Source organism: Tachypleus tridentatus, chromosome 2 (assembly GCF_004210375.1).
Source record: "Tachypleus tridentatus isolate NWPU-2018 chromosome 2, ASM421037v1, whole genome shotgun sequence".
NCBI classification, from domain to species: Eukaryota; Metazoa; Arthropoda; class Merostomata; order Xiphosura; family Limulidae; genus Tachypleus; species Tachypleus tridentatus.
Window position 1 is genome coordinate 107,373,202 of NC_134826.1, and position 13,659 is coordinate 107,386,860.

The 13,659-nt window shown below is 32.5% G+C and overlaps 1 protein-coding gene across 3 annotated transcripts in view; it reads left to right on the top strand.

Moving 5' to 3' along the window:
• LOC143244792 (sushi, von Willebrand factor type A, EGF and pentraxin domain-containing protein 1-like) overlaps positions 1–13,388 on the top strand; it is a 164,771-nt gene extending 151,383 nt beyond the window's left edge. For all 3 annotated transcript variants that reach the window (XM_076490120.1, XM_076490119.1, XM_076490121.1), the window contains 5 exons: positions 3,163–3,333; positions 6,156–6,251; positions 7,578–7,673; positions 11,833–11,929; positions 13,014–13,388. In XM_076490120.1, coding sequence (XP_076346235.1) covers positions 3,163–3,333; positions 6,156–6,251; positions 7,578–7,673; positions 11,833–11,929; positions 13,014–13,071 — 518 coding nt within the window. In that variant the 3' untranslated portion in view covers positions 13,072–13,388. The remainder of the gene's footprint in view (positions 1–3,162; positions 3,334–6,155; positions 6,252–7,577; positions 7,674–11,832; positions 11,930–13,013) is intronic.
• The last annotated feature ends 271 nt before the right edge of the window (positions 13,389–13,659 follow it).

The following is a 13,659-nucleotide window of genomic DNA, read 5'->3' on the forward strand; positions in this document are numbered from 1 at the left end:
AATGTAAATACATTTTTTGTGAGTTGGCTTAAAAATTTGTATCCATTTTATTTAATGACATCATAATACATTTTTAATTCCATAGTTTTTTATTTCTATCAAGTGCCAGTATATAAGTTGCATAAACTATTTTTGAAAATAAATATGCTTAGTAATGGAGGTTTAGAAATAAATTTTTAGGAATTAGATTAGTTACCAATATTTCTTCAAATGCTAGTCATGAATAATTGTTTTCAGTATTGCAAAATGTAATGCTTAGCAACTTCCATGGCCATAATTGCCTGTATATTATAATGAAACAAGAGTTCACTGCACGTCACATTAACGTAGATAAAACTCTAGATCTAGTCCTGCATGTAGTATTTCCCATAACCTTCCAACCCTTGGCAGGAACTAGTCTCTTCCTTTTACTTGTTCTAACTTGCCTCTTCTGACTCTGACCTTGGTATTGTTCTCTGGACCGTTGCATGCCCCCTCTTGAGCCTTTGGTCTTCTGTTACTCATATCATTTATCTTTTAAAACACATTTTTTCTTGGAGTTGTTATCATTCAGGCATTTATGCCTTAGACATCTTCCATATTATCTATCATACATCGTGAACTAGTTGATGCTGTTTCCTAACCATTTCTTTCTTCTGAAGAATTGGCCAGTTTGGGAGTGTAATTTGACATTTTCTCTGTTTTATTTCCTTGTTATACAGTCATTCAATTCCCAGTCTTTTTTGTGCCCTGTATGGGTTTTACATTGCTATAATAAATAATTAATTATTTCATTGTCTGTGCAGTTCCAGATTCAAGTTTTTAATGAAAAAAGTCTCATTGATTCATAAAACCTAATTATTTTTGGCAGTTACAATAATTTTGAACTACTTAATGGTTACGAGAATATCACAACACTTTAACATGTGCTTGAAAATGTTCAACACTTCCATGCATCTTGGTAAACTGTGATGCATTATTATATCTGCCAGCCCTTTTGAACTAGATCATGTATATACTTTAGAACACTCAGAGCAACTATACATGTAGATAATGTTCAACCAGTTTGGTTTACCTATACTGTTCTTAAACACAAAATAGTTTCTTACACTGATGATGAGTTTAACGATGACTTTAAATTTTGCTTGCAGATAAACATTGCACAATAATGTCTCAAATTATTTCTTTACTACCAGATGGTAGTATAACATGAAAAGTCCTTTTTAGTATATTATACATGCCTTTAGCATCCACCCCTAAAGATACTAGTTATTAGTTGATATCTTGCAGATTAGTATGTACACTACACTTGGCACATTAATCTCCCATTATTGAGCAGTTTGTGTGTCACTGGTTTTTGATTCCCTTGTCATTCTTTAGTCTTTCCAGGGGCTCAAGTATGGGGACGTTTGCTTGTTGAATTTCATCTCCAACTTCATCAGTGTTTTAGTTTCACCTCTATGTTCCTCAGACATTTAGTGGCACTGCCATGTGTGTACCATTCTTTTTTTATAACAATAAAATAAAGGAAGTGTAAAACCTACCAGAATGTGCATAGCTTGATGAACTGAACAATACACGTTTTCTTTTGGGTCATGGGATACCTCAGAGTGGCAGGCATTGCCTCACAAGAAATACTTAGCTGAAATCTGCATAAAGCAGGGTGAGTACAGAAAGTGTTAAACCCTTACTCAGTGCCCATTGTTGATATGGAGTTTTCTGTAACATTGCTTTGGTGATATATCTGTATAAATAATATAGTAATTTCCACACCCTTTACAAAAAAAACAAATAACACACACATCACCAAGTTTATTAATATTCTTACACTTAGCTTACTCCTGCTGTCTTTAGTTTAGTAACACATTGCACTGTTTTTTAGTGGGAACTCAGTTCCAGATGATCATGCCTGATGATAGTAGTCTATGCACACTCCCCAATATTCCTTCTTACGTGTGCTCTTCTCTCTTATTCTTTTAGTGAATAATTGGAGAACCTTCACTTTCTTAGTACCACTGTGGATGCTGATATAAATAATTTCCTTTTTAATTAATATCTTTTCCTTTTCTGTTGTTACTTCAGAAGCTGAAATTTTTAAATTGTCAGGACTTGCCACTCCACCATCTTTAGTATGGGATTTTAGCTCTCAGTGGTGCAGAAAAGAAAATAATATTATTGAAGTTAATATTTTCCTTATCTAAAAAGGTATTTCAGATAGATACTTATCTGTTTGTACCATCTCCCACCCTTCTTTCCTACTTCTGGTGAATTTTGTTTGCCTTTTCAAGAATGAGCCTATAATTATATACTAGTGCTCACAGGGATTACTGTGAATGGAGGTTATGTTGCCCTGTTATTGGTGGAGAGCTACAGTATTATGATGATTATGTCATAGGCTAGTTCAATATACTTACAGATTTTTATTGGTGAAAGTTTGTTCAAGGCTTGTGGCATGTGCAGGAAATTCCACAGCAATTGGGGATGAGGTACTAGCTTTTAATGGGACAGTCAGGTAAGTATCTCTCTGAACTACATCTTCTAGTAGTGAAAATGTGAATTTTATTATCACCAGAGAAATAAACTACCATTCTTCAGTAAGTCAAAACAGAAAAAATTATCAACTTGTAATTTAAATTGTGTTTTTGAAGTATCTTTATTACCAGTAAAGTGAATACCACCTTTCAGTACCCCATTATTAGGTCAAAACAAAAATGTTGATGTAATTCATTTCTTCATTCATTGATCAACTTTGTCATTTAAATGATCTGTTTAATGTATTCTCATTTTCGTAAGACATTCAGAAATAGTTTTTTTCAGTTAGTTCCTCACTATTCATAACAAGATAATACTATGATGTGTTGTTTTGTGTGTGTGTGCATGGAAATATTTAGTCCAAGAATGTTGCCAATCTGATGGTGTAAGATATGTTAGCATGTTCTGAGTATAAAAGCTGTAGTTATGATCACAATTTCTATTTCAAAAATAACTGCTTACTTTAGTCTTTATCTAAATACTCCTTTGTATTAAATTCTACTGGTGTAAAAAGTTAATGATACAAATACAGAAAATACAAGATGAAAACAGCTTATGCAATTAACTTTTTCCTACACTTGCTACAATATCTATATCTTTTTTGGTAAAGCTATTGTATATTTTTGGTAAGTATGTTTATTGTACTTTCAGGTGTTGCTTGTGGCTACCCTCAAGTCACCGATGGAGCTGTTGTGCTTGGTGCTTCATACTTCTACCGAGATCGGGTTGTAATTAACTGTCCTCCAGGAAGTCGAATGAATGGCTCAACTATCCTGACATGTCTTGGTGATGGTACTTGGAGTGGAAATCCTAATTGTGTTGGTCAGTATTTGTAATATTATATCAAATTGAAAGAGTAAAGTTTAATAAATTTTGTAACTGTTAATAACAGTACTTTTAACTTTGCATTAAAACTGATATTGCTAATGAGAATGCATACTGTCTGTGGCAAAAAGGTATATTCCAGTGTGGTACATAATGTCTTCTCACATATAGCTTTTCCATAAAAAAAACAAACAAACATGACAGTAATTTAGTGTAAAAGAAGAGAAAACAAACATTCTATTTGCCTGCTATTCCTGGTTGGGGTGGTTGAGAACTGTTGTTTCCCTTCTGCTTTTACAATTCAGTGCTTCCATCTATATAAAAAACCATTGGTTATGGGGATTTCACCTAATTTCATGTGTTTCCATGCAATATTGCTGCATGTATATGAGCTTGCAAAACCCTTCACCGGTAGGAGTGCAATACTACCTCCTAGCACAGATAACTCCCTCTGTATTTATTCTTCAGTTATCACTTTTTGATTCGGCATTCATGTTCAGAAATGAAATTTTTAACATCAGTGTTTTGTTGAGATATATACAAAACCAGTAATTATATAATTTTTTTTAAATCTTAAACAGTTCTACCTTTACAGATTTTGTGGCTTTTATTTTCTACAGTGAATTACACAGAGACAGTCTGAGGTTGAGGTTCAGGACCTTGTCCACAAGACTTCTTATTAAAATGGCATTGGGTCTTTTTTTCTCTCAGGAGACATGGTGGCAATTATGCAGCAGATGGTGAAGTCTTGCATATAGCTTGGGCCTTTTGTCAGGCCTTGATACAAACTTCTCTCTTCCAATAATTCTAGTCCATGAAGTGTGAAGTTTTGTCAGTTTTTTTTGCCACATAAATTTGCAAACAATACTTCCAATGCAGATGTGATTCTACTTCACCATTCTCCATTCTTTCATGACTTTTTCTCTTAGATATTTTATATTCCTATATTTTCTTATATTTCTGGTTATTCTTCTCTTTCTCTTTTTCATTTGGCCCCTTCTTCAGGATATTATGTTTTATCTCCTTTTTTTGAGCATGCTGAAAAAAATGTTTTGGTTTACACATGAGATGAAATCCTTTTCTTGGACTCCCAAACTTAGGAGTCTATACTTCAGTTTCGGGATTCTGATCCATCATCTCCTGTTAGTCTTTCTCAAGCTCTTTTTCTCACTTTTGCCTCATCCTTTTTTCTCTGTTTCTGCCAAGTTTCCTCTGTTCAGGTTTCCTGCTCTACATTCATCACTAGTGGTGATGGATGGGTTCAGTTAGGAATGGTCTGATTTCTTTCTCTGTGCTTATCCCTCCATTACACCTTATTTGTTTCCTCTTTTGAGTTCTTTCCCTCATCCAAGACATTTCTTGTTGAGTCCCTCTGGTAGCACCCTATTGACTGTTCAATTTATGGTTTCTTCTGCTGAGCCTTCTGACTTTCTCCTCTTCTGCTTCTTTCTGAATTGTAGTTGACCAACAATATACAGTCTGATGTGACCTAGTCATAATACACATATAGCACTTTCTGATGCTAGTTAAGAACTGCACTTGTATATTATACCCATTCTTGTTACTCTTCCCTTCCTTTCCATTCTAGACAAATAGTGTATCCTGGTACAGACAAAGTGTGTCCTCTCATAGCCTAAACCTAAAAAGTTTTTTATTTTTATTTTCCCTTTTCTTATTTTCATCTTTAAAAGCTCTACTCAAATAAGTGGTTGAGTCTAACAACACAAAATGCATATATTTTCTTTATGTTCATTGGCCTTAAGATTTTGGTCAACAGTGTATATATAAAATTTGAAATTACATATTGTATTGGAAATTAACATTTTCCAATGATGAAAATGCATCTTGGATAGATACCATCACTCACACTTGCCAGCTTTCCTCACTACCTCCAGTGGATCTTATTTTCTTTCCTAATCTTGAAGTGATGATTGAACAATTAGAATAGAGCAGATCGGTTACATTCCTATTGGTGGAAGCTTATTATATGCTCATTTGCATGCAACAGTACAGCAGTATCATGTGAGAGCCTCCAGGCTAGTTGTGAATGAAAAGTTTACATTTAGAGGTTTGTACTGAATCTGGAAAGTTATATATGAGTTGAGGTTAGTATCTATCTTTCAAAAAAAACATTTTCATTGTTTGAAAGTATTAACTTTCTGTGTGAAATTCTATATAACTTTAATTTTAATCATTAAAAATATGAAAGCAAAAATACTTAGAAGGAGATGTTGTGGAAGCAGTGTTTTAAAGAAAATTTGGGTAATTTTTTTTTTCAAGTGTTAAAAGATGTCTCAAATCTGAACTTCATCACTGTTCAGTTATCTTGTCCATATACATACATATTTGTAATTAAAGCTTATTCCCATAACTTCTCCTTTTAGCTGTTTTATTTCTATTTCTATGTACATTCTGGCTCATTTATACACATCTTCAAAATGCTTGAAACAAAAGATTATAAAACTTTATTATATTACCTCAGCATTTTCTTGGCATTCACCTGTAAAATGAACAGAGAAACACCAGACAATAAAATATTTGGTTGTAAAAAAAATTGAAGTATTTTATTCACATGTTAATGTCATTTGCATATTCAGGTTTTGAATGCTTTATAAAAGTATCTTGTAATTGCAATAGGCCATTGACAGCCAAGTTTGTGCTGTGAATTAAGTCTTATGCAGTCATACATTTTAAAAATCTACTTGGTTTTTTGTGTAGTCAGTCATTTTGCTGAATGCATTATGTGTATAAATGAATGAAAACACTACTATAGTGTGTATGTAATTTAAATTTAGCACTGTCTTTATTTTTGTACCTAGCACTATGCTCCCAACCTTGCCAGAATGGTGGCCGATGTTTACCTCCAGGTTTTTGTAGCTGTCCACCAGGATTTGTTGGTGAATTCTGTCAACAGGGTAAGTTTCTCTGAAAAAAATTAGGAATTCAGCTTCTTCATTTGTTTTCTGTATGACTTTCATAAATAATACTTCAAAGGAAAATGAACTGTAATTTTTAAATTTAATTTAACAAAGGATGGTGCAAGACCAGTGTTATACAGTTAGTAGTGAAGTAGTACAATGGCTGATGGGGTTACAACCTTCAATCTATAAAGGCCTTGGGAGGCCCACTGTCCTGGAAAATATTTTAAAAAAAACTACAATTCCATTTGTATGTCCCAAAATGTATTAATCTGTGAGCCCTCAGTAGGCTTAATCCAGCCCTGTATATATTAATGTTTGTAACTATGTTGTTCAGAATATACATATAACTAATATTTTCAATACAAATAAGTTTTGTGGTGGATCAGCAGTAATTTTATGGACTTTTAATGCAAAAATTCAGGGTCTGATTCCTTGTGATGGACACAGCAAATAAATTAATGTGGTCTTATTCTAAAAACAAATACTCCCCAAAAATTACAGTATAAATAATATCTTCAAAATGATCACTCGTCTTTGCTTAGAAATGACATCAAGCTGTTACTAATTATATCTTCTTTTTTATTTCTTTTTTTTTACATGGTTCCATGTATAATTTTGCACATCTTACACCTAACATAAAGCTATTAAATTGACTGCAAATACTGAACAGTAAAACTGGATATTAATTTAGTCACTATATATTTGTTTTTTCCATATATATTTATGTATGTACATGAAGAATGATATATATTTATACACACACATGCATATTTGTGATATATATGTTAATGATAATAATGATATATATTGGTGTAAATATGTGGGTGCAAAGCACTGTTACGTGTAATCCTAAAGTACAATTCAATGTTCTTATTAGTGCTATTAGAAGAAAAGGTGTTTTATCAGCAGCATGCTATTCTATTTTTTTTCAAATTCAGTTTTTTTTTATTTTTAAAGTAGTAGGTGCTAGTAAACCTAATGTTCTTAACTCTCATCTTCAAAACTGAGGTATTCTTCACATAATGTTTATTGTGCTTGCAATAGTAAAATTTATGATTATGCATAGCATCATATTGGACAAAGGTTACTATAATAATCCAAACCCTTATTTTGCAATTATGTATTAAGCAGCAACTTTTTTAAAACATTATGAAATGAAAAAACTGCTCTATTTGAATAAGTCTTATAAATATCTTTAATACTTTAATTAGAAACATTTTGAAAACTGTGCTTTCTACAGTATATCTATAGTTTTTCAAATTATGTGCTAATAAAGCTTAAGCTAAATGGAAATACAGTATAAAATTTCTTCCTTTCCAGCTGTATGTATACTGCCTTGTTTGAATGGAGGAACATGCATAGGGCCGTACAAATGCCAGTGCAGGCAAGGTTTTACTGGCAGTCGTTGTGAAAGAGGTTGGTGCTGTTACATGTCATTTAAACAAAAGATAATTTTTATAAAAGTGTAGCATTTTTTCATGTTCAAACAAATGTAGTAATTTAAAGAGAAAAAAATAAATTGTTAAAAAAGGGATAATTTATAAATATCTAACAATAGTAAAGTTGTAAATTTAGTGATATTTAGTATTATTTATTTAATAAGTAATGTACTAGAACAATTCAACTACCAAAATTTGTGATTTTGTATCAGATTATTAAAGGTAAAATGATTATGAAAAAGCTATAGTATTTGCTTATAACGAAGGCTATTTTTAAATCTACATTTTGTTACTTAAACAAGTACCTTATAACCTGTTAGCTAGAGTCTGTCACTCTGCTAATGTAATTAATGTATAATGTAAAACATTATCTTTGTCTTGGATGATATAGGCTTTCCATGATTAACTTTCATGATAAAAAATATTCAGTGATTGAATAATGGAAATCTATTTACTTAACATTCATAATTGATGAGTGTAATATAATAGAAGTTTATATGATAGGAAATAAAGAACACTGTTAGAGTTGTTCTTAATTTTTCATTAATTCTATTAGTTTAATGAGTTTAATAAAAAATGACTTCTATAGTTACTGCAATTACTCTTAGCAGAATTGATTGTTCTAAACTGTTATGGTAAAACTTCTTTCATATTTTATTTTATGTTCTTAAGAAATTTTACTAAAAATAGATTACAGTAGAACATTTTATTACATAATTTAGTCTTGTAAATGTATAAAATAACATTTTTGTATGGGCCAAACTAAATGTTATGTGTGAGTTTTATGAAAAATGTGAAAAATTATATCACTTTGGATATACTGTATGCATCACTGAATCATTAATTGCAGAACATGATTACATGTGGTTTAAATTTTATTTGCAATAATTTGCACAATTACAAGTGAAAATACAAAAAGTAAAAAGTATTACTTAGAGATTTTATTATTTTAAAATTGTCTTAATATCCATGTTTTCAGCCACTGTAAATATTTTTAAACTGTAACAAAATAAAACCAATATATATGATTTCCAATATGATACCTTTCCTCTCTCACGTAAAGCTTTTTCAGTTATTACTGCCCTCTTTGATCTTCTGTTTTTCATCTACAGATGGAAGCAGTGGTTGCTCTCAGTCAGTACTGGACAGGTTGTTACCTCTATGCTTGTTTGTTTATTTGTTTTGAATTTTGTGCAAAGCTACATGAGGGTTATCTTCACTAGCCATCCCTAATTTAATGGTATAAGACTGATGAAAAGACAGCTAGGCATCATCACCCACTGACAACTCTTTGGTTACTTTTTTACCAATGAATAGTGGGATTGACCATCACATTATAATGCCCTCATGGCTGAAATGGTGAGCATGTTTGATATGATGGGAAGTTAAACCCACAATCCTCAGATTAGGAGTTAAGTGCCCTAACCATTTGGCCATGCCAGCTCATTACCTCTATGCATATCTTCCAATTCATTTTCTTCCTCATGTACAATCAGTAGTTCTGATAACTCCACATCCCGTTATGCTGATGGCATCATATTGGCTGGCTGGCTCAGATATGGTTTCCATTTGTGCAAAGGTTTTTAGTATTGCTTCTTTTCCCTCTGTCTCCCATACTTCTTTGCCAACTTCACTGGTTTGTGTCATCCATCCATATCCTACTCCATCTTATCCTTTGTTTGAATCTTTATCATCATGTTTGATATATCACCTTTCATTTAAATCCTTGTTTTTCTTGTTGTTGCCACATGATTGTTTTTCTTCTGATGTGTTTGTGATCGATTTTCATTATATTTTGTTCCATAATTCCTATATTCTTCTTTTTCTAGAGTGTTGCTTTCTGTCCAAGACTTCAGCTCGTCAGAAATATAATACCACTTTAACTCCAATATCCCACTGTTATAACAAATTTGATCCTGACCACTTCCTTTGCTCAGTCGGGGCCCTCAGATTGTATATGACATGCACTGTTCCCTTTCATGGTTTTTATGTTCATTTGTGTATTCATTTCAATCCTACTACTTCTCATGCACTTTATGCCATTACCCTAATGGATTGGATTCGCCTGGTGTATTCTCCTCTTTCACCTGATGATTATGCCTTTTCATGTTTCTATCAGATCTGTCACCTGGCCATGTCTATGGCTGCCCATTTCTGTTTTCCTTTGTAGGACATCATCAGCACAGATTTGTGGACTACTGCATATACCTGTACATCTCCTTAACTACATCATGTGGCTATTTCTTACTCTCTGGGTTTCTGCTTGTCTCCTGTTACCAAACTGCATGCCTCTGTTTCTTTTTGATTGGTAAGTATTCAGAAATTTCATTTTTCTTTACAGAAGCCTTTTGCTCATACGTTTTGGATCCTGCACTGTTCATTCTGTGACCATGCCAGATGACTATAATGTTGAGGCTCCTTCTATCATAGATCTGATGTACAATTCCAGTTGTCATAATGTGTTAGTTGCTCAGCTCCATCCAGTTATCATCTATGCATTGATATCAACAAACAATACATGGAACATTTTAAAATATCATTGGCTCATGTTAAGGAGATGGGATGGCTATTGGTCTTTTGCTTCATAAATATATTTGTCCCAGACCACACACTCGTGATCTTACATGAATAAAACAAAAATGGATTACTGCCCATCTCTGATGTTCTAAGGCATTGAGGTTTTCCACCACAGACTTGATGTATAATTTAAGAAGCTGCCAAGTGCTCCTTGCCTGACTCCACTGACATAACAGTTCTGTTTTTAAAAATTGGGTATCATAGTCACCCATTGCACTGTGCTGCAGTCCTCTGGACTCTCCAGTGTACTTTCCACATAAGTTTTTCTTCTGCAGTGGACTGGACAATAAATTCCAAATACCAGCAGGTTTTGGACTGGAGATGTAAACCCAGTATTCTAGCTTCTCTTCCCACTTTCTGCTAAAAGTCAGTTCACAGTAACTTTAATGTTCCTTGCAGATGGATGAGATGTGTGATTTTCCACTTGTGTAAAGATGGATATCTTCCTCCTGCCATGCTCTAGATGAAACATTCCCAATGCTGCCAGGTTTTGGACTGAAAATAAACACCCATCTAGGCTATCCTCTTTTCTACCATCTGCTGGATGCCAGTTCTGGTGGATTATGTGTTGATTGTGTTGAAGGTTCAGCACACATGTGGAGACAGGTATTTGGTACAAAAGCTCATCTTTTCTACTAGACCCCCTTTTTGAGGTGAAAGGTAGTGGACCCTGTTTCTACCCAGACCTGAAGTGTAATACTATATGCTGTTAGGTGTTGGTTGAGGTCAAACTTTCCTTTACTGCCTTTTGTGCGCTAGTCACTCAACTTGTGAGATCTGATTATTTTTCTATTTTTGTTTGGGACCCCTCCATGTTCCTAGCATTTATGTTTTGGCAACAAATTCCTGAAGGGTGAAGAGAATAACTGGCTCAGAAGTCATATAGTCTTCCACTGGTATGCTGTTTTTAATTGCTTACCACATCTCATAGTCTTTTGTTAGGTGCTTCCTAAATTGAAACCATATTATCACTGGCCCTCCACCAGTGATATGTGACATTTTTGATCTGGGAGAAGGGTTAAGGTATTTTATTAAAAGTTAACATTCTCCTAAACTGAAAATGTATTGCCAATAAATACTTACCTCTTACATTTTCCATCCATGCTTCTCATTTCTGGTGTGATTTAGTTGACCTATTTATTACCAGTCTTGAAATGATTAACATGTGTGTGATTAAGGAGGTATAGTTACAATAGGTGTAGTGTTGCACTCCTACTGGTAGAGATTACTGCCTGTTAATTTGGATGTTGAAATGCAGGAAGAAATGGGAGTTAAAAGGCAAACATTTGTGCCAACAGAGAGCAGTACAAGTTGAGAGTTTTTTGTGATTGGAGGTAATACCTATCTGTAATGCATTTTCAGTTTAGTAAAATGTTGACATTTTGCATTTTACTGGATATAATGAAAAACAATTTTCTTCAGTTTTATTAAAGCTTAACTGTATTATAGTAGGTAAAACAATTACTTACAGTTTCATGCTAAACATAATTGTAGATTTACAGTGAAAGAATTTCTTCAGTTATTATTTGATTAAACTGTTTTAAGTGTTGTATTTTCAGCCATTTGTGAGCCACCCTGCCAGAATGGAGGGAAGTGTGTTGAACCAGGAAGTTGTCGATGTCCACGTATATTCTCTGGGGATAGATGTGAATACAGGTAAAGTTTCTTTGCAGTAAGCATTGATTTTAAGATTAAGCAAGAATATGTAACAGTTTAACCAGTGAAATTGAATATCATTTCCTCCAAGGTGATTCATAAGTTTAAAAAAATAGAGGATCTCAGCTCTGATAATTTTGAATTATTAAGTGTGAGATTTTAAACTGTTTATTTTTATACTAATCACTCAAAGTATGAAACTACCAAACTGAACATGGTCCCTTACACTTTTAACTGTTGTTCATAAGTAGCTACCAAGTGAAATATAAAAGAAGCATTGAGCTATAGCAAAGACTGAAAACAAAAAAGAACTATAAAATTTTGATTTTCTATTCACACTAGTTTTGTTAAAATGCCTTTTTTTCTAGTTTAATTTCTTTTTAACCAAGTATTTTACTTATTATAAGTACTTTGATGTTAATACCACATTTTGCTATACATGGTTTTTGAATAACCTCACCAAGAGTTATTTTTACTTTGTATACAACTTTGTGAACATTTTTATGTAATCCATGATATTAAATATGTGACAGTGTGTGAAGCACACTGCTAGTGTTTATGTTTTCTGTAAGTTGGGTATGCTATATTATTTTGTAATGTTACTTTTATTAATAGTATTGAATAGAACATTTGGTGCATTTATTTGTATTATTTTAATTTTTTATAATGATATTTTTATTGTAAAGATTATTATGCTTTGTTATCTTAGTATACATATTTAAGACTAACTTAAATCTTCTAAGCTGGTTAAACCTCATATATTATTGTTGGAATTAAATCTACAAATACTGCTAACAGTAAAGGTACTCAACTAGATAAACAGTGTATTTAATTACTCATTACTGGATTGTGGTTTAATTCTGTTTTATGTATTTAGCTTCCTACAATAAAAAGGTAATACTAACACTCATGCTTCATGTATAGACTGTGTTTAAATGCTCATGTTTTCAACTTCTGTAAAGCTTTTGTAACTACAACATAATGAACATGTAAGTCTATCAAGAAACAAACAGTTTTTTGTGTTTTCAAAATAATCATTTCACAGAAAACAAATTCTCAGTGCTATTTTTTTTAAATCTGATAGGTCAGGAGAATATTGGGAGCCAGATGATTTTGATAACATTGCCTTGGTTAGAGATTGAACATCAGATGCTGAATGTTTATTCTAATCATCCTGAAACCTGTGATGTTTAAATTTTCTGTCACCTCTTAGCTTTTTTTTTGTATTCCTTCTACACACACACATAATTTTAAAATTAAACTTGAGATTTTACCTTTGTTTTCACTACATTCTTCCAGTCATTGAAAGTTAGTTTACCCAGGTGAGCTCTATACTGTATAATTTGAGTGTAAATAAAATATTCTGTCTTCATATAGATGTAGGAAATAAGAATGTAATTACCTACAATGTAACAGTTTTTTATTCCAAATGGATTAATAAATGCATTAAGTACAATAATTAGTGACTTTAATTATTGAAACAAAGTGAATATATATGGTATGATTTAGTGAAATTAAATACATTTTAATAAAGTTAAATAGGAAAATAAGTAAATTCAGAAGGAAAGCCTGAATTAAAAACAGCAAATCCAAACCTCTTACTAATTATATTAGTTTGTTATAACTCAAAAACAAGCCAAAACAAGAACAAACAAAAATGCTGCATTTACTTAAGATATCCCAGGGTACAAGCTAGAATGTTGGATTACAAAATATACCCTAGGTTTTGG